This window comes from Myodes glareolus, chromosome 7 (assembly GCF_982192425.1).
Source record: "Myodes glareolus chromosome 7, mMyoGla1.1, whole genome shotgun sequence".
NCBI lineage: Eukaryota > Metazoa > Chordata > Mammalia > Rodentia > Cricetidae > Myodes > Myodes glareolus.
Window position 1 is genome coordinate 59,486,914 of NC_142032.1, and position 21,227 is coordinate 59,508,140.

Sequence of the window (21,227 nt, forward strand, 5' to 3'; positions counted from 1 at the left end):
TTCCTTGGGAAAGACCCGGGCACTCACGTCAGCAGGGCCCGCTTTCCCAGGGATGCTGGGACTGCAAAGAATATTTTGGGTCTTAGCGTGCGGGCGAACACTACACAGAGATTAATCTTGGTCTATAGTGGAAAAGCTAGCCTCCACCACTTGTGAGCCACAACAAACATCTCCCCCTGACTCAGGGGTGTCCCATGACATCAGCCTGTGAGTCACTGGGGCAGGGGACTCTGTGACAGGGCTGGCCAAAGCAGGAGTGGCCTAACTTGCCTTGGAGCCAGGCTGAAGCTGTACTCAGCCGCTTCAGTCCCTTGCATTGACTTTGCCTATGGGCCCAAGACTGGGGCTCAACTGCTAAGGGTACCAGAGGGTCTTTGTCTGCAAACCAGACCTCATATCACCTGCCTTATAGATGAGGGAACAGGGTCCAGAGAGGTTAAGACACTTGCCATAGACCACACAGGCCTCCAAAACGCATTCCATCTGTACCAGGGGACAACAGAAGGACCAGAAATTTCTATCCTAAGATTCTGGGGTGCTCTCTCTGTCCTGGGATGATATCTGTCTCTTCAAAGAAGACCAAGCCTGTGGCCAAAGCCCTCTATCCCTGGGCTTTGGCCTAAACTATCATCCTTATCTGTGACAGAGTCTCAATTAGCCCAGGCTTGCCTGGCATTCCCTAAGAGGTTGAGAATGACCTTGAACTTCTGACTCTTCTGCCTCCACCTCTGGAGTGCTGAGATTACAGACATACCAACACTCCACCCAGTTTGTGGGACTTGATCCCAGGGCCTCATGCACACTAGGCATGCGTGTCCCCAACCTTTGTCACGTCCTTGTCATGGTCTGCCTCTTCCCAGCAGGTGTTCTGCCCTGCAATGTCAGCTCCCAGAGGCACCAACTTTGTGACTTTAGGTCTAGACAAGTGTGTTTGCTTCACCTGCCTCAGATGCTTGATTAGTTTGGTGGTTGATTGATTGATTGATTGATTGGGTGAAACTCACCATGTAGCCCAGGATAGTAGACTAGCCTCAGAAAAAATCCCACTCAGCATCCCAGAATTCTTTTTTTCTTATAGGCCATGCTCAGATGACATTGGTCTGGTGGGTTTTGGCCGTTAGCCTGCAGCACACCTGTGGTCTGGGCCACTCACTCAGCCTGTGATCCTGGGCACAGAAGGGGCAGGTCATACTGGCTGCTCCATACCTCATGACAAGCCCCTTCAGGTCTCAGAATTGTGGGCCAGAGAGTTCTATAGACACTTGGGGCTGAGCTCCAGTCTGCCGTGAAAGGTCTTGTGAAAGCTCTGGGCAAGGTCCCGCATGTTTGTGTGACTATGTAGATACCTGTCCCTTGACAAAGGCCCCTTTCCAAGGAACCAGGTGTGGCGTTTCTGCCATTGGGGAAGCACAGCTTGGGTCTGAATTATCAGCAGGAACTTGAAGCAACTGGCCACATCACACCCACAGTCAGAGCAATGAGCTAATGCGTGTGTGCTTATGCTTAGCTCACTTTCCTATTCATACACAACGTAGGATCCCAGGCCAGGGAATGGTGCCACCCACAGTGGGCAAGCCTTCCTATTCATCAAGACGGTCTATTACAGAAACATGTCCGCAGGCCAGCATGATGTTAGATTGTGCCAAACTGACAAAACAAGCCATTACACTTGTCTCAAGTCAAAGCAACACTGCAGGGAGACCTGGACTTGAACTCTTGGTATCCCTGTGTTGGCCTCTTTAAGGATAACAGTCATAGATCTATAGGGATGCTGGAATTAGGCTACTGTCGGAGACAGAACTGCACGACCCCCGCAGGAGCATCTGCCCAGTGAGCCCTTGGAGCCCCAAGTCACGGCTGAGGGCTGTGGATCTGGAATCATGAATGGTCCTCTGTTATTACCAGGCTTTGTGGGGGACTCTCACTTAATTCCTGAAAACTTCCTAAGTGTTTTAGACCCCTAAGATCCCTCCTGGCTGTAACCTGAGAACCCCTGGATAAAGTGCTGTGTGTAAGAAAGGTCCCTAGGGCCAGATGGTGGTGGCACATGCCTTTAATCTCAGCACTCGGGAGGCACAGGCAGGCAGATCTCTGCACAGGCAGAGTTAGAAGCCAGCCTGGTCTACAGAGTGAGTTCCAGATCCAGGACAGTTGGGACTACGGGACTATACAGTGAAACCCTATCTCGGAAAAAAAAAAAAAAAAGAAGAAGAAGAAGAAGAAGAAGAAGAAGAAGAAGAAGAGAAAGGTGCCCAGTCATGGTGAGTATTGTCAGGACATGGCTGGTGCCAAGCAAAGGCAGACACACCTCATCATTCACAACTGGGTATCAAGGTAAAAGGAGTCATAGCTGCCAAACACCCTGACCAACAGCCCGTTTTCTCTTTGTAGACCAAAATCCACGGTGTTGGCTTTGTGAAGATCCATGCACCCTGGCATGTGCTCTGCAGAGAGGCTGAGTTTTTGAAACTGAAGATGCCCACGAAGAAGGTGGGTGGGAATGTTTATATTTCAAAACACTAGTCTTGATTTGAGGACATCCAGAAGCAGAATCATCTCCACAAACTCCTAATCACTAGCAAGAGGAGATACTTCCTATCCCCTATGAGGCCTCTGACTCTAGGCCAGGGCTAGTTAGATACCTTAGCAGTCATACTGCTCTTGCGAGAGAACTGGATTTCAGATTCCAGGACCACATAGGGCTGCTTACAACTGCCTGCAATGTCAGTTCCAGGGGATTCAGCGCCCTCTTCTGGCCTTTTCAGGTACCTGTACACAAATGTACATAAACACACAGGCACACACACAATCTTAAAAAAGAAAAGAGCAACACCTAAGGCCACACCCCACCAGGGCACCAGGAGAAGGTCCAGGCAAAAAAGCTGCCCAGTCTGTCCCAGGAATTTGACCTGAACAAATATAGTTCAGTTTGAGGCCTTGCTTCTTTGATGCTTGTGGGGTCTCAGATAATTTATCAGATTCAATTTAATTACATTTTCTAGCTTGCTGGGATTTTTCCTTTTAATCTCTGAAAACTTTATGGCTGAAGAGCAGCCTGCCAGGGAAGCTGGGCTGAGAGTCCATATTTATGTGTGGGGTGGGAGGGAGACATTCAGTGTGCCTTCTCAGATCCACTGAAGCCGCTTGGATTACAGCTTTGGAAACAAAAAGACATTTGGGGCAAATGTTTCTAGAATGTGTTATAATTGAGCTCTTGGCCCAACTCTCCTAAAATGCTGGGTCCTTTGGGTAAGTCTGAAACAGCAGATAGAGGTCCGCTGGCTACCCGGGCGCTCTGTTCCCAGGAAGGACCACACCACTGTGCGGTATTTTCTCACCATCAGGGAAAGGAAGATTTAGTCACTTTACATATTACCCTGACCAAAGCAGCTTAATGAAGGAAGGATTTATTTGCTTCAGTTTAGGGAGACCCAGACCGTAATGATGTGGAAGGCATGGAGCAGGAGACGGCCGGTTACACTGAATCCATGAGCACGAAGCAGAGAGAGGAACGCTGGTGCTCAGCTCATTTCCTCCTCTGTGTTCAGGCTGCGACCCCAGCCCATGGGATGATGCCATCCGCATTCAGGGTGGGTCTTCCACCTCAGTTAACCCAGTCTAGAAGCTTCCTCCAAGACACGCCCCGAGGCTTGTTTTCATGGTGATTCTAAATTGTATCGAGCTGACAAGAAACATTAACCAGCTTTTACAGAAGTCAGAACGCAGTAGAGGGGCTCATGTCTCCACCTGGTCTTGCCCACAGGTGTACCACATCAGTGAGACTCGAGGCCTCCTGAAAACGATCAACTCAGTTCTGCAGAAGATCACAGACCCCATCCAGCCCAAGGTGGCTGAGCACAGACCGCAGACCACGAAGAGGCTCTCCTATCCATTTTCCCGGGAGAAGCAGCATCTGTGAGTCAGAAGAACAGGTTGATTCCCAGCTCCCCACCACACACACACACACACACACACACACACACACACACACACACACACAGGGGAATATGTGCTTATGGTACTTTGTGACTCCTCAGTCCAGAAGAGGCTAAGGAAGCAATGTCTAAGGGCCCTGGTCACAGAGGAAAGAGGGATGAAGGAGTTTTACCTGGCTTGGTAATGCTTAGGGAAAACTGCCTAGGCCCTAGCTAGAGCAAAGGTCTAGGCTACCCAGACCTAGCTGTGTCCCCTGAGCCCTGGTTCCTTGTCACGAAACCTCAGCAGCCCCTGGAGCAGCTGGTGAGGCAGCAATGGGTTGATCAAGAAGCCTCCCTCAAGGGAGTCCCAAGGCCCTGGGGCTCCACAATCAACAGCGCGTTGCCTGGCAGTGCTGGGTCTGTTCTGGAACCTTCCATCCTCCCTGTTCCCAAGGGACAGTAGTACATAGCCACCTGGCTCAGGTGGAGCATTTGCAAGACGTCCCCAGGCCTGGCTTCACTGGCAGAAGTGGGAGAAAGGGCTTGGGTACCAGATACCCAGGCAGTTTGGATGGCAAGGCCCAGGAGCAGGTGGCTTTAGGGTGCTCTGGCCTCAAGGATGTCCAGGGGGCAATGAGCATGCACCCACACTTTAGCTCAGAGCAGAGGCCTCTGCTTTGCAAAGATAGTGGTGGCTTTGGGGAAGCCACGTGCTGTCCTGACTACATTGGCCAGTCTTTGGTGGACAGGACACACTGCCCAGCAACCTCTGCCAGCTCAGGGGCATGGGAGATTCATACCCATTGTCCAAATCCTGCTCATTTCCACCCTCTTCTTACTAAGCACCCCAGGGAATGGTGACTTCAGAGCTGTTCTTGTGCCCTAGAAACCTCACGCTATCTCTGTGTGGCCCAGAACACCTGCATGCAAACCATTTCCCGGGAGCGTGTCCTCAAAGCCGAGGCCATCATGTGGAGGGATGACACTGTCCCTGTCCCGACACTGAAACTGGGACTTGAAAGACTGCCTGCCTGGGGTTTTAATCTCATCCAAACCGGGCTTGGCTGAGCATGGTCGCACCTGCCTTCCATCCCAGGGCTGAGGAGGTGGAGACAGGGGGATGAGGCTTTCAAGGCCACCCTCGGCTACACAGTCAGTTGAAGACCAGCCTAGGCTACAATGAGACTTTGTCTCCAACAAAATAAAATGACAAACTAGAGCTGGAGGGCACCCTCAGTTGCCTCCCCAGCAATGGCGGTCTCAGAGTCTCACACACTGAGATGAGATCCGCTAATGCCATGCCCAGGGACAGGTTATTAGAGAGAGGATGAGTTCCCAAGATGGGAGTCTACAGCGGTCGTCTTGTCTCCTTCTGTTTCTGCAGATTTGACCTGACTGACAGGGACTCCTTTTTCGACAGCAAAACCCGGAGCACAATAGTGAGTAGGCGTCCTGGAATTGCTCGTCAGAGGGTGCCCTGGGGACCCTGGTGATCATTTCATTTCTCCGGAACTCCTCGGGGTGGAAGCCGGCTCTAATTGCCTGTGACAAAAATAATTAGAATAATGAATCAGGAGGGCAGTGGGTGGCCCAAGGGAGGGAGGCCCTGGCTGCTCAGTTTGGAGGAGGAGCGTGAGAAAGGATTAAGCTGCAGGAAGCTGGGGGAGGGGACATCCAGGCCGAGGTCCAAGCCTGCAGACCCCCCTGGTCACTCCATCCTGGTAGAGTTTGCAAGGGGGTTGGCCGGCGATGTCTGAGCGGGCCAGGCAGCTCAGCCTTGGCACATGTATCAGTATAACATCCTAAGGCCTTTGCCAGTGCAGCCAGCCTAGGTTGCGATCTGACCACGCAGGCCACCCTGCCCTACTCAGGGCATTGGCTTAGTGTTTATCCTTCAGCTGCCAATTTGACTGCCAGCCAAGCTGGGACTGTGCGTGGCACAGTACCCAATTTCTATCTAAACAAGAAATCCGCCTGGCGGCTAAGGCCTGCTCTGTTCTCTCCTCCTGCCTGGAGCATCCAGCCTGGCTGGGTCACAGTAAGGGCTGAGGGAAAGCTGCCCATTTGCCTGGCACAGGGAACTTCTTGCAGCCGCCACCCTGCAGGAGGGTGGCACAGGTCCTGTTGGTGAAGGAGACTCAGACCCAGGACAGGCAGATGTTCCCCTCTGCTGCCTCTTCCCTTACCTGTATCTGTAGGAGGCTCAAACTGTGCCAGAACAAGACTGACTCTGGTCTGTCCCCCACAGGGGCAGGATAGCACTCCCATCAGCAGTCCCGTGACGCAGTGTGCTCTTGTTATCATTTGGTGCTTTTAATGTTTTGCGTGTTTATTAACTTACTTATTGGGGGTGGTGAGTATATGTACCATGGTGTATGTGGTAGAGTCAGGGGACAACCCTATGGAGCTGATCCTCTCCTTCTGGGGATTGAATTCAGGTTGTCAAACTTGGCAGCAAGAACCTTTCCCTGCTGAACCATTTGGCCTTCCTACTATTGATTAAGTTTGACAATTCAATTTCATGATAATAAGCAACAAAAAACTTGGTCAAAGACATAGCCTCTGGTTAAACTGGTAGTGGTCTATTTAAGGGGCAACCATATCCCCCCCTTGACCTCTGTTTCTTGGGAGAACCCCTATAGTGTGACCTGCAATGTCTCTCCCACATCACTGTAACAGCTATGTGCCCATACTTCAGTATGTGTGTGCCTTTTCCATGTTTTCCAGGGTGTCCGATGCCTCTGGAAGAACTTTGCAAACATACTTTAGCTGTGGGGAGGTGCCTGTCGTGGGAGGGTCTGTGAACAATGCTGACATCTCTTCCCGGTGTTTGGTCTGAGATTCCCCTGGGTGAATGCTGCTATTACATTGAGCCAGCAGCCATTGCACTAGGGACAGCAGGCGTGGAGAGCCATGACTCTCTTTGCTCCTAGAGGAAGGAAGGAGAGACACTACCTCCCAGAGACCCTGAGGCCCGTGTGTAGACCACCTCTGTGCTCCAAAGGGATTTGCTGACTCGCAGACCTGCACATGGTTAGTCAGGTTTCATCTCATGGTTTAGGCCAAGGTGTAACAGCCTCTCCCTCCTCCCTGGCCACTTCTCTCCTGGCACTGGGCTGGCTCCATGTACAAGCTATTTGGAGTCAGAGACCAGCAGCTTTCGAGAGACAAGAGCCTATTGTGCTCGCTGGGATTTTAGATAGTGGGCCTGTAGGCAGTGGGGAGCCATAAAAGGTTGTCAGGTAAGGTTTTTTATGTACTCAGTTATGTTCACTCCCAAGGGTTGGCTGTGAGAAAGGGGTGAAAGGCGTGTGTGTAGTCACATGGTGCAGATGGATGGATGTAAGTCGTGTGGTGGTGGAGGTGGATGGATGTGGGGTCACATGGTGGAGGTGGATGGCCGTGGGGTCACATGGTGGTGGAGGTGGATGGTTGTGGGGTCACATGGTGGAAGAGGATGGATGTTGAGTCGTGGCTGTCATGACTGTGTGAGCAGAGAGGAGGAGGTGGTTGTGGAATAAACAGAAAGCCATGACAAGTTAACCAGTTTGACATACAGTGTGACAGAGAAGGTCCTGGAGAGCAATTGAGGAGGGATTTATTAAGCACCCACAGTGTGCTGTCTCCTGCAGGGAGGGAGAAAGTGTTGAGAGCATCAATCACAGGGCAGATGGTGAATGACAGACAGTACAGGATAGGACAGAGCTATGTCTTAGACCTTCTAATGTGATCCTGGGACATTTAGAACTGTGGGGATGGGTGCTTTTACCAGAGGCCGCAAGAGGCAACTCAAAGCAAGAGGCTGGGGCTGCTGACAGAGGAAACCAAGATGCAATGGCTGAGCCAGATGGTGCAGGCCTAGAGGCCAATGGAGGGACACTGGTCTTTCCTGCATGAACACAGCAAAGGGTTTGAGGGGTGGTCAACATGCTCAGAAATCTTCATCTGTGGATCATGGACAGAGCTACACCTGTGACTCAGTTGGTCCAGTGTTTGCCTAGATGACAGAAGGCCCTGGGTTCGATCCCCAGCACCCCATAAACCAGACATGTGGTGCACACCTGCAATCCCAGCCCTTAGGAGGGGAAAGCAGGAAGAACAGAAGTTTAAAGTTGTCCTTGACAATAAATATGTTTGAAGTCAGCCTGGGCTACATGAGACCTTGTCTCAAAAATAAAATGAAACTAATTAGATTGTGGCCGTTTATTCCAAGCCCATTTTTCAATGAGTTAAAATGACGCACGGGGGTGGTGGTGGTGCAATTTGCACATGCTCTCCTAACACAGCCCTGGTCAAACAAGACTCCTCAGCCAGGGCTCCTGAGACCACCAAGCAAAGTATCTCATTAGTCAAAGAGATGTGAAGAGAGATGGGGTCCCTCCATAGGGGCTTCTTTCCTGGTGCTCAGTGTGGTCGAGGCCTTGAGATCCACGGCCTCACCTGGCCCCCCTCTGGGCTTCTAACCCACACAGAACTGCATGCCGGCTCTCTGCTCCTGCTCTTGCCTCCACAAAGGGGCAGTGAGCAGCTGCAGGGCACCAAAATAGCTATTGTGTCTCCCACTGCACATGGCTAACACCTTGTTAGTCCTGCTCCAGGAAGTGAAGAAAGAGGGTTCTCTGTGACCCCTATTTCACTTACCCCTGGAAGTTACCTGCTAGAGTCCCAAGTCCAGGACCCTCCTGATGCCCTGTGACTGTGGCCTTTGACTGGCAGAGCAGCAGAGTAACCACTCCCCCTTTCTGTCCCTCCCTCTGCACCAGGTCTATGAAATTCTGAAGAGAACAACCTGCACCAAGGCCAAGTATAGCATGGGTAAGGACGCTCTGTGGGCTTGAGGTCAGCGGCCGCTTCTGAGTGGCCTTCTTGCCTCCGAGCCCTCTCAGGGGGGTGGGCGTCTGGCTTGGGGCTTCCTCAAAGAGATTTGATTTAAGCCTATGTTGGTTCAGAACAGAGGGCTGGGAAACTGGCAGAAAAGCTGTGCCAGGGTCCTGTTCCCAGTGGATTTATAGCCAGGCACTTTACACCCAGAGGTGCTGTGCCCTTGGCTGAAGGTTCTTGTTGGTATAAGGCCAGCTTCCCGCAGAGAGACCCTAAACCATGAAAAGAAAACAGACAAATGGTCCCAAACCCCTCTTTGATTATAAGTTCAACAAGAAAGAATGACAGGGGTGTCCCTTGGGGAACCACAGCCCAGTTCTAGGCCGTTGGAAATAGCAGCCCGAGGAGAACAGTGGCCAAGCTGTTGTGTGACCTAACTGAGATAGGCCAGGCTGCGGGGAGGGTCCTTCCAGGACTCAGGGCCAGTATATAGCCTGAATAGTGTGACCTACAGGTGGCCACAGGGACACTCTGAGATGCCCAGCCTCATATCTTGATTCATTGGAGTTAGGGACCCAGCCAGAAGTCCAGGAGCTCTGTCCCTATTGGCCTGGTCCTTGCAGACAGTGTGGACCGCTAGAATCAGCTTATCTTGCACCCTGGATATGTGGAAGAGGAAGCAAACTCGGGGGCTTGTTCAAGTCACCACTGTCAGAGCACAGCTGGGATGAAGCCTCTAGAAGTAGAAAGGGTATGTGACTCCAGTCCAGGCACCATCATAGAATTAAATGTGGCTTCCATGAAGGTCTGTAGAGCAGGCTGGACTGGAGCTAACCCCTATTCTAGCTTGACCCTGAGGTAGAGGGGCTGGGTTGGTTCCAATGCCCTTTTTCCCCCTTAAACTTCCCTAGTTCCTTTGCCTCTGCATGGAAGAGAGAGATCAGGGTGCCTTTATAACCCCACTTCATAGTGGCACCTGGCCTGGGAGCTCTACTGACCAACAAAGTCACTTAGTGACCCTCCATCCACTAGTGATGGGCTCCTGACAGCCCCTCTCCATCCCAGGGGCTGCCCTCGGGTACTTGGGTTGTAGGGTAAGGAAACAGAGAAGCTAGAATATAGTCTCACAGACAGGGCCAGGAACACTTGAGTGATTAGGAGCCATGGTCAGGGGAGGCCTCTCAGATGAGGACAGAGAAGACTTAGGAAAGAGGGTTGGTAAGCCTGTCACACAAACCCAAGCAAGGCCTCGTGGCAGCTCCACTCTGGGTGATGCTAGGAAGGGTGAGGAGGCTATAGGCCAGGATCCAGCTCCACATACATTTTTGATGTGAGATGAATTTTCTGCTTCTGAGCTTGGCTTCGGTCATGCGCTCTGGCTGTCCCTGGTTGTGATTCCTAAGTATCCTTCAGTGTGCCTGGCTGTTCCAGGTCGCTGTCCAAGGAGGTGGTTGTTGAGCCACGTTGCATAGAATCAGCTTCCAGGCTGCTGAGAAAAGCTGGCCCACATGGGGTCACCTAGAAAGGCACTCTGCCAGGCAGGAGGTTCTGGGGCAACAGTTGAAAGTCTGGGGGGACGAGGATCCAAGATATTGGTCCCAAGGATGTTAAAACCAGAGCAGTTTTCCGAGATCTCCTCCGTGCCTGGGTCCTCTCTCCTCCCCACCTTCAGTAGCAGCTTCTGGAGTCAGGCACAGCATCCCTGCAGTAGACAGGTGTAGATGTGACTGTTTTTATTTCTCCTATGCCGGTGTGGGCTCTAGGCCCAGTAAGCAAAGCCCCAGCCATCCTCCTTCTGCCCTGAGCACTTGACCGTGAACCCTTTGCCTCTGCCACCTTTCTTCCCCCAAATATAGCTTTGATCCTTCCAGGCCCTTCTGTGTAACTAATAGCCAATGTGTAAACAGGGCAAGGAGAGGGAAGAAGGAAGGACTCTGCCCTTCTAAGTAAACGGCGGAAGTGTGGGAAATACGGTAAGAGCGGGGCCTCCTCTTCCGCTTCTCCCATCAACTTACAAGCTAATTCCAAATTGTATGTGTGTTTCCTGACACCATCAATTTCCCATCCGTCCATCTTTTCATGATCAGCTTCTCTGACCGCTCGGAGGCCATCTTTCCATCTGCAGGCTCTCCCTCAGGCCGGTGGGGGTAACTGGCGAATCCGAGGTTTGGGGGTGACTGAACTGCTCCTGCCTCCTTCCTCAGGGACAGAACTTCCTCTTGGGGTGTGCTCTGCGTCTTCCTAACCCTACCAATCAAGCATGTTGAAATCATCTCTAGTGGATAGCTAACTCGCCCTGCTGCGTTCTGCCCCGGGGAAGAACCCCAAGATGGTGACCGGGCTCTGGGTAGCCTGGTGCGTCTGGCTTTGAGCAGCATCCTCCCTGTGAACCGGAGCACCCTGTGATGGCTCTGACTTCCACGTGTGGGGCAGCAGGCCTGCTGGTCCTTAACTTCTCTCTACCTCTGTTTTTAAGGCATCACCAGCCTTCTGGCCAACGGCGTATACTCAGCCGCGTACCCTCTGCACGATGTAAGTAACCTTCACACATAATTAATTCTGCATCATTTGATTCCCCACCCACCCCCAGTCTTCAAGGGCCAGGCCTCTTGGGAGCTCCAGTTATCCTGTGGTCACAGCTTCCTGCTTGGCCTTCTGTGTCCCCCTCAGTGGGAGCTGGAAAAGTCACACACAGGGCTGTCTTGGCGGACAGAACAAACCCATGAAAACAGGGAAGACTGTGGGAGAGGCCAGGCTGGCTGCTCCATACCTCGCAGCCAGCTGATCCACAGGGTGTTTGCCCTGGCTCCAGCTCTGCCACCCCAGGCTCTGGCACTCACCAGGGCTCTGTGTACAGCAAATGGCCAGCTTCCTGGGTTGAGTGTCCAAATCGAGCTGGCCTCTCTTTGACAAATTTTGCTTTTTCTGTGGCCAGGGGTGAAGAGATAGGGCGAGATTGTCTCCTTATTTTCTTCATGGAAACAGGGATTAGGCTGTGGGGCCTGAGGAGGGTGTGAGCCCCAGCAGAGGCTCCCTGGAACTCACCAAATGTAGAGTGTAGCGTAGACCAGGAGCCCAGAGCAAGAGGGAAGGAGGACAGGCCTGGGGGTTGGCAGACCTGGATCTCACGCTTCTGCTCTTGCTTTTACTGGCCTTGAGCAGCTCGCTAGGACTAATGTCTGTAACAGCAGGACAGATGTGGGTATCAGAGCAAGTCCAGGCAAGAAATCACTTTCAGGAGGAGACAGGATTGCTGAAATAGCACAGGGCAGTGGGCCATGGGGGGGACTTTGCGGGAGAGGTCAAGCTAGGCTCATCTGTCCCCTCATCTTACCTTCCCACCCCTAACTGGGGCCCTGACCACACTGCAGAGCTAGGGATTTGGGGTCAATTGTGCCTTTGCATGTGCTCTTCTTCTGTTTGCCTGTGGCGATGTTTTTCTCTGCCTCTTCTCTCCAGTCCCCTTGATCCCTTCCCCCCTTTGATGGCCTTCCAAGGCCCCTTATCCCACAGGGAGAGGGTCGTCGGGTCACAGTGTGTGGGGCATGGAGGTGGGGGGCTTAGCTGTTAGTGGGACTCGGGCTCTCTGGCCTCCTCCTCAAGGGATATGTTGCTTTGTAAATATTTCCAGGATAGTGCCCTGATCCTTCAGGCCCTGACAGTACTTCTGCTCCCTCCCATGAAGTCTCTGCTCCACACTTGAGCCCCCATCTCTTCAGGATACCACTGGGCTCCCGGATACAGTCATGCCCGGCATAGCTCTGCCCTGCCTTCCCTGGTATAGCTGGAGCCCAGAATTTAAAGTGTTTCTAAACTCTGGTCTGCTTTGAGCTGGCCCTTGACATCTTAAAGGGAAAGGATTGGAAAACTTTTTGGAGAACCTACTACACTCCAACCACTGCATATACTGGAAATTTTATCTCATTTAACCCAGTGAAAATACACATTCAAAGAGGTTTATTAGCTTTCCAAGAGTCACAGATCCCTGTGAGGAACTGCGAATAAAGACCACTTGTGATTGGCACCCTGTTGCATGTCCCTAGTGGCGCTACCACGTGTCTCCCTTCCCTGAAGGTCAAATGCTCCTTCTTTGCCAAGCAGACCTGCGATCTTTCCTTATGCAGCAGCCCTATGAAAGCCTATGTGGTGACCACACTTTCCATATTAAAGATGGGGAAACAGAGGCTTGTGGAACTCAGGCAGCCTGCTCAGGAGTGCACAGCCTAGAAGCAGAGCCTAGAACCTCTGGACATTAAGGAAATTTCCACCCATAAACTCAGCAAACAACCAAAGAGCACGCATTCTATTAAGTATCAAACTCACACTGAAACAACTAGGAAAGTCAGGAGTGATGTCACACAGCTGCCTTCTCATAACTCAGAAGGCTGAAGCAGGAGGGTGGTGAGTTTGAGGCTAACCTGAGCTGCCTAGCAAAATACAAAATAAGCATGCTTCTAATACCAGCCCTTGGGAGGCAGAGGCAGGCAGATCTCTGTGAGTTCAAGGCCAGCCTGGTTTGCAGAGTTAGTTCTAGGACAGCCAAGGCTACACAAAGAAACCCTATCTCCAAAACTAAACAAACAAGAAAATACAAAACTAGTTCTAGGAAAAATAACTTTCTGCCCCGTGCCCTTAAACAGAGGGCACAGAGGGAGGTTCAGTGAGACTGGACCAGAGAGGGATTGGTGGCTATGCTCACTCTACAGTGCTTGGTGCTTGCCTGTATATTCTGCATCCATCTCCTGTCCTCCACTCATGCTCCTATCTTCATTCCTGGCCTGGGGCATCCTTACCCTCTCCTCTTCCTGTGGACTGTTCTTCTTTCACCTAATATCTCTAGATGGATGTCGGTCACTGCAGCCAGCTGGATAGCCATGGTGGCTGTGGGCACTGTGGCCAGTAGGGTAGCCATGGTGGACGTGGACACTCTGACAAGCTTTGTAACCATGGTGGACGTGGGCGCTGTGACCAGTAGGGTAGCCATGGTGGCTGTGGGCACTGTGGCCAGTAGGGTAGCCATGATGGATGTGGGCATTGCGGCCAGCTGAGTAGCTAGGATTAGTCCTCTGTGTTAAGAGTCACCTGTTCAGAGTGAGACCCTGGGGGAGGTCTCCAGTAATCAGAGGTGTCACCTGCACAGAAAGGCTGGTGACATTTATATTGGCTGCTTGTGGCTTCTCAGCTTCCTTCCGGGTTGGCTTCTGCCTGCCTTCAAGTCAGCACAAGCAAGCCTCTGGTATGAATGAATCCATACTGGAACCATGAGACTCATTCATGAAAACACCGAAAGGACCTGAGCCTGGGTGGGAGGGAGTCCAGAAGGAAGCTGGCCCTACTGTCCTCAGACTCCAGCAGTGGGCCACTTGCTTGGGGACATGGCCATATCTTCCCCACCTGGCAGAGGTGGCAGGTGCTGCAAACATTGCCGACCAATGGAAGGAAGAGGGCGACTCTAGACAGGCTCTTAAGGGTCCACGATGTATCTTGCTAATGACTAGCAAAAGTATGTGGTTGACCCAGCTACATATGGTGTGGATTTCTGTGGAGAGTGACTCTCTTGCTGTTCCCCCTTAGTGGTTTTTGGGGATCACTTTCAACTTTTGAATCCTCTCTTCCTTTGACTTTAGCAATCTGGTTGTGAGTTCCGGGTCTAACCAAACACTTCGCTGTGTGTCCTCAGGAAGGTCAGGCTGCATATTTGAGTCTCTGGACATGTTGGGCTCAGGGATCTGGATATTCAGAAATCGTGTGATTTACTGCGGTACACTTGACAGTGGAAGCCTAAACAGGGCTCTGGGGACATCTCAGAGTATGCCATATGTTCTTGTTCAGAAGGCTTTTCCCTCAAAGCCCCCTTTTGTTAACCCTGCCAACTTCAAAGAAATGCTATTGTGTCCTCTGGGATCCCATTCTATGTTGTTGGGAGACAAAGTTTGCGGAGTCTGCTGTCAGAGGCAAAGTGACCATCAGGATTCACAATCCTGACCATGGAAGTTGGGGCTCACACAGCCCTGACCATGGGAAGAGGGGCTCACATAACCATGACTGGGGTTGTGGTTCACATAGCTCTGACTGTGGGAGTTGGGGCTCACACAGCCCTGATCATGGGAAAAGGGGCTCACATAACCCTGACCATGGGAAGAAGGGCTCACACAACCATGATCTGAAGTTGAGGCTCACACAGCCCTGACCATGGGAAACAGGGTTCACACAGCCCTGACCATGGAAAGCGGGGCTCACACAGCCCTGACCATGGGAAGAGGAGCTCACACAGCCATGATTGGGATTTGAGGCTCACACAGCCCTGACCATGGAAAACAGGGTTCACACAGTCCTGACCATGGGAAGAGGGGCTCACACAGCCCTGAGTGGGAATTGGGCTCACACAGCCCTGACTGTGGGAGGAGGGGTACCTGGCCAGCCTCATGCCTTATGGCCCAGTCTGAACTTACTTCTGCTTCCATTCACAGGGAGACTATGAGGGTGACAACGTGGAGTTCAACGACAGGAAAGTAAGTCTGTGATAGCAGAGTTGGAGGCGGGGTTGGGGGGATGACCGGCCTGAGGGGATCTCTGCTTCCTTCCCTCAGTCACTTTACCCAGCCCTTGACAGGCAGCTGACCATGCAAAGGAAAAATACCTCTTTGGAGCCCGCCTCTTCCTCTCTACCCTCCTCTCCTACACTGACTTCCAGGGAACCCCTGTCTTCCTTGTCCCTGGTTCCCGTGGTTGTTGAAGGCACCTGGCCTCGTTCCACCGACACCAGGATCTGTAAACATGGACTCAACAATGGCCAGTTGCCCAGAGAGCCACAGTCCCCACAGCCTCCTGGGGAACTGGTTTTATGGTGTTCAAACCTAGCTGTCCTGGAATTCTTTTGAACAGAGAAGTTATCAAGCCAGAGGTCAGTGGAGCGCCCTCTGGGAAACACTACATGCCATCCACTGCTGTCCTTCCTCAGTTCTCCAGCAGCCCAGAACCCTCGCTCTGCCCAGGGGATCCCAGGAAGCTGCTCCTGTGTGAGCGCTCCCCTCCCCAGATGCCTGCTCTCCACTAAGGAATGCCCCATCCCTCGACAGCCTTCCACACTGCATCCATACAGGCCCGTCTGTTAGCCCAACAAACCCAGGCTCCTTCCTGGAGAGGGGTGTCCCTGTCCCTCTGCAAGTGGCGTGCATGGGTGCACCCTTGTGAACTTCACAATAGCGGCATTGTACCCACACTTCAGGCCTGGGGGACCTCTGAGTGGCATGTTCTTCCCTCTCAGACTCCTCCAGCCCCGGGCTTGTTTTCAAATGGTTAGTACTTGATGTAACTTGCCTGCCCAGGAATCTAGCTGAAGATTCTATCTGATTTAGCATAAAAATGACATATTTGGTTATTTTTAGTGTCCCATCTGGCATTCATCTGAGACCCCATGACCCGCTGAACTCCCCTATCCAATCCCGCTGGAGAAGCATGGTCCACTCCGTGTCCTAGCCAGCTCTGGGTCTCCCTCACCCCTGTGTCTCAGGCACTTGACTGAGGTCTTTCTTCCTTGGACAACAGCAACCCCATTTTGCTCCCTCATCCCTAGCCCCCTGCTTGTCCCAGAGCTGCAACCTCACCATTCATCATGCTGGTCATAGTAATTTGGGTGACATTCACACCAGGTCAGGAATAGCTGTTACTTATTCAGGTAAGTATAATATCAGTGAATCAGGGAATTATATCAGTGAATTATATGTCCCAGCAAAGTGTACAAGGCCTGACCCATTGAGAAACCAGAGAATAATGATGCTTAAGTGGGTGGGTGGAGATAAGGAGGGATGGATGGATGGGTGCATGGATGAATGAGTAATTAGTTATATGGAAAGATAGATGCATGGATAGTTGAATAGATGGATGGGTATATATAAGGATAGTTGAATGAGTGGATGGATGGATGGATGGATGGATGGATGGATGGATGGATGGATGGTCTGGTAAGTAGATGGATATAAGGATGGCTAGCCTGATGAGTAGGTAGATGGATAGATAGGTGAGTAAATGGGTAGATGAGTGGATAGGTGGATGGATGGATGGACAAGTGGATGGATGGATGGATGGATGGATGGATGGATGGATGGATGGATGGATGGACAAGTGGGTGGATAGATGAATGGGTGGATGGATGAGTGGATGGATGGGTAGATGGACAAGTGGGTGGATGGATGGGTAGATGGATGACTGATGGGTGGGCGGATGTATCAGTGAGTAGAAATGATGGATGGAAGGAAGAAGGGAAGGTCAGGTAAGCATTTTGGTCCTATCACAGAACCTCTGTTCCCCCATGATGGCTCCATTCTAAGTGATTTGGTTTGAAATTTTTCCCTTTTCTGTGACAAAAATTGTGGCTTTTTCCTTGCAATTCTTACCCTATCCCTGGATAAATAGACAGGTGGGTGGCTGGATGGCTGTAAAGATGGGCTGGTAGATGAGCAGATGAATAGGAACCGCGGGATCCTGGCGCCAGGAACCTGACAAGAGCAGAGAAACAAAGTACAGCAAGGACATCTTCCTGGGCTGAGCAGTGTGGCAATGAGGTTTCTGCCGGAGGTAGGTGTGAGCAGGGCTCGGCACCTCTAGCCACCTCCACCACAGCCACAGGTAGCTTCTGATCTACCCAAAGACAGACCCTAATCAAAGTCAGAACACACCTGAGCAGGGGCATTGCTGCAGCCAGCTGTTGGATCCTGCTGAGGCCGGAAAGGGTCCCACAGAGGAGGGGACAGCCAGACCTCCAAGGAGGGAATTCTGGCGTTGTGGGAGATGTGCAGATGTGGCTGGAATGAGTCTGCCCCACCACTGTCCTGGACTGAGCCCTGTCTGCTGCAGGTCACAACCCGCCCACCCTGAGCCCTCGTCCTCCTAGGTTTGCAGAGGCTGAAGCAGCGGAGGCTTCTCCCAGGGCTTTAGTGAATCTCCCTGTGAGCCATTTGCCTGACAGCAAGGGTGAGGGAGGTTACCTCGGAGCACGAAGAGTTCACAGTGCTGAAGTAGAAAACAGTGTTGTCTCCCAACCTGTCAGGATGGTGATGAGCCCGCAGAGGCCACACGGGCCACCCAGACCCAAGACAAGCTTGAATCCTCCTTAGGTGGTTTTAAACAAACTATTTCCAAGAAGCTTGCACATCTTCACCTTTGTCCATCTTTCCCTCCCTCCTCCCCCTCCGTCCTGCTCCCTCCCTCCCTCCCTCAGCTGTATCTCCCTGCTTTCTCTCCTCCCTCTCCTTCTTTCTGTCTCTCACCCCTCCATGCTCCCCTCCCTCTCTTCCTCCTCCTCTCAACTTATCTCCCTGCCTCTCCCACCCCAAGTCTAACCCTTTTCTTTCCCTGGTCTCCCACCTTCTCCTCTGATGAATATCCCCCACCTCCCCACCCCCCACATCCGTGTATAGCCACACATGAGCTAGAGGTTCACTACAGGGGTGCAGTGTAGATTCCTCAAGGTTGACTGGTGGCCTGCTCTGCTCTCTGGAGGGAGCTGTAGTCTTCTCCCTGTCTCCATAGCCTATGCAGATCACAGTGACAGGCATCTGGGACTTTAGGGGCCAGGGAAAGCCATGCTGGTAGGGAACTGGCAAGTCCCAGCCTCACAGAAGGGCTCCCTGCTCCTCACAGGTGCCTCTGTCTCTCACTTGCTTTCTTCCCTGCTTCCTGGAGGAATGTGGACTGGCTGTGGGTGAAACACACAGTTGTTAATTCTGAGAGCTGGAGAAGGATTGGACAAGAAGCTCCATTGGCAGAGTGCTTGCCTAGTTCCACAAGACCCTGGGTTCACTCCCAAGTACTGCATAAACAGGGCATGGTGGCTACAATTCTAATTAGTACTTAAGAGGAATTGACATCAGGAAGGTCAGAAGTTCCAAGTCACCCTCAGCTACACAACAAAGTCATGGATATTGCAATACACAAGAATATCTTAAAAGATGATAGATAGATAGATAGATAGATAGATAGATAGATAGATAGATAGATAGATAGATAGATAGATAGATAGATAGATGAGATAGAAGGGCCCCTCTCCCAAAGTGGAGACACACTCTTGGGCTGATCCATGTGTGGGTCATGTCGCCTACCTGTCTTTCATCTCCAAAAAGTCACATGAACCAGTTGTCCCCATCTGGACCTTTTGAACTGGGAGAGAGCATCTCAGGCAGCATGGGAATCTCAACCACTGATGGGGAGGCTGAACAGACAGGGCACTAAGGTCTGCAAGAAGACGGCCTGATGTGTTCCCTGCCTGCAGACAGCAACCATCCTGCCCCATCTAAAAGATCCTTGATGTCTGAGGTCAGGACCCCAATTATGTGACCTCCTAAAACCCTGATTTCCTCCCAAAAGGTCCCAGCTCCTAGTAGTCATGTGAGACGCAGCTGTACATATTCAGGGAGTTCATATGTCCAGTCCATATGAATGGCTGCACATCTGGGTACAGAACACACCTCACTCCAGTTTTTGAATCTGAATGTTAAAGGGCTGGGGAAATAGCTGAGTTGGTGAAGAACTTGTCTCATAAGCACAAGGACCTGAATTCTATCCTCAGAACCTGTTGAAAAATAAGTCAACGCGGCAACTTGCAAAGGGAAACAAGGTGTCTGGGGTACTGTGAACAGCCAGCCTAGTTCAGCTGGTGATCTCTAGGCTAACAAGAGTTCAAAGGAGGTGGATGGCCTTCCTAAGGATGACATCCAACATCCAAGCTGTCATCATGTCTCCACATGCACATATATGTACACACACCTGTACATGGGCACACACACACACACAGGGTGGCATTTAAATAAATAAATGTAGTTGAATGTTACAGAAAGAAGACACACAGCAAACATCAGAGTATGAGGCAGGGACCCATGGGAATCCACACAACCATCCCTACCCAGTCTCCTTCCTGTTACTGTTCTGATGCCAACAGAGAAACTCGACTGAATATCAGACAGTCCTGTCCCGCGGAAGATTGACAGAGGGCTTTTGGGGAGTTTGTGGGGACAAAGGCCATTACCTAGTAATTCCTTGCCAGGATAGGCATGGATGGTGTGTGCCAAGGAGGTTCTCTGGGTCCCCTTACCCTCCGATCTGTACACAGTCGTAATGACAGTACACAGACAGCTGTTCTTGGGTTTGGGCCACTCTGTCCTTTTCACACACTTGGAGTCTTTTAATCTGTGGTTCCTACACCATCCATACCTTCTAGGTGTGTGTGTGTGTGTGTGTGTGTGTGTGTGTGTGTGTGTGTGTGTGTGTACGTATATGTATGTGTGTTGAGGTCATTCCTGGGATAGTTCCACCCCTCTCGTCTTGTTCAAGGTGATCATGAGGAGGTGGTCACAGTCCCACAGTGACCTCCTCAAGCCCCACCAGTAGGGTTACCTTAAGCAATCACCTCTTGGCTGACAGGTAAGGCCGGCAGCCCTTTTGTGTGAGTTTAGCAGGGCAGAAGGATGATCTGCAAGAGGCTTGTCTCTACCTACCAGCTGAGATCAGTGTAGTACATCAGCCTCATCATAGAACCCAGAACAAGATGCTCAAAAACCCCGGGCTGCATGAGCTTCTGGGATCAGGGGAAGAGGTCATGGATGTTTTAGAGGGCTCCTTCATCCCCTACTATAACCTTAGACTTTACACTTGGGAGGGAGTTTGGCCTGAGGCAGCCATCCTCCCTTTCCATAGGCAGCTGTTCGGGGTTTAGGCTGCTCTGTCCTGTCATGAAAGACCCTGCAACTGGAGAGTCCGACACAGGAGCTTGGTGTGAATGCAAGTTAGTAACGTGGGTCCTGGGGATCAAATTCAGGTCGCCGTGGCAAGCACCTTTGCGGGCTGAGCTATGTGGCTGGCCCTGGTCTCTTGACAGGTGTTTATCAGGAGCCTAATCTCAGGAGATGAACCTTGTGCTCTCTGTATGCCAGGAGATTTTTTTTTTCAATTTTGATGTTCATGTCTCTGTGCTTGAATGCTGGTGGTTTAGATGATAAACAATCTGGTGTCTGACCTAAGTGACTTCTTGATGTCAGATGTCATAGATGAAACTCCCATCCAGTCACAAAAAGCTGAGATTCCATAACCTTCTAGAAGCATCTTTTCCACCCCCGCTTGAACCCAGAATGCCAATTCCCTCCCTGGTATTCTCTAAGCATTTGTCGAATGAATGAACGAATGAACGAATGAATGAATGCATGAATGAATGAATGAATGAATTATGGAGAGGCTAACTGAAACTCTGAAGCTCTTCCAGGGAGCAGCGTCAGTGTGTGACCTTCCACCAACTCCTTTCCCATTCTTTCCTCTCTCCAGCTCCTATATGAGGAATGGGCAAGCTATGGGGTCTTCTACAAATACCAGCCCATTGACCTGGTCAGGTGAGTGGGGGCACCTGGCCTCTTAGGCAGTGGCTGTGTGAAGTGAGACTCAAGGCCATGTCCCGGATGGCAAAGTCCCTACTCATGTCAACTGCTCCAGATATTCAGCCAC

At 51.5% G+C, this 21,227-nt stretch overlaps 1 protein-coding gene across 11 annotated transcripts in view; it reads left to right on the forward strand.

Moving 5' to 3' along the window:
• The window catches only part of Ano1 (anoctamin 1), a 167,362-nt gene that overhangs the window by 91,629 nt on the left and 54,506 nt on the right, over nt 1-21,227 (forward strand). For 8 of the 11 annotated variants that reach the window (XM_085693437.2, XM_085693435.2, XM_085693427.2 and 5 more), the window contains 8 exons: nt 2,392-2,490; nt 3,764-3,915; nt 5,302-5,356; nt 8,681-8,732; nt 10,646-10,711; nt 11,215-11,270; nt 15,209-15,250; nt 21,051-21,115. In XM_085693437.2, the coding sequence (XP_085549563.1) occupies nt 2,392-2,490; nt 3,764-3,915; nt 5,302-5,356; nt 8,681-8,732; nt 10,646-10,711; nt 11,215-11,270; nt 15,209-15,250; nt 21,051-21,115 (587 nt within the window). The remainder of the gene's footprint in view (nt 1-2,391; nt 2,491-3,763; nt 3,916-5,301; nt 5,357-8,680; nt 8,733-10,645; nt 10,712-11,214; nt 11,271-15,208; nt 15,251-21,050; nt 21,116-21,227) is intronic. The other 3 variants (XM_085693430.2, XM_085693433.2, XM_085693434.2) reach the window with 1 other exon arrangement.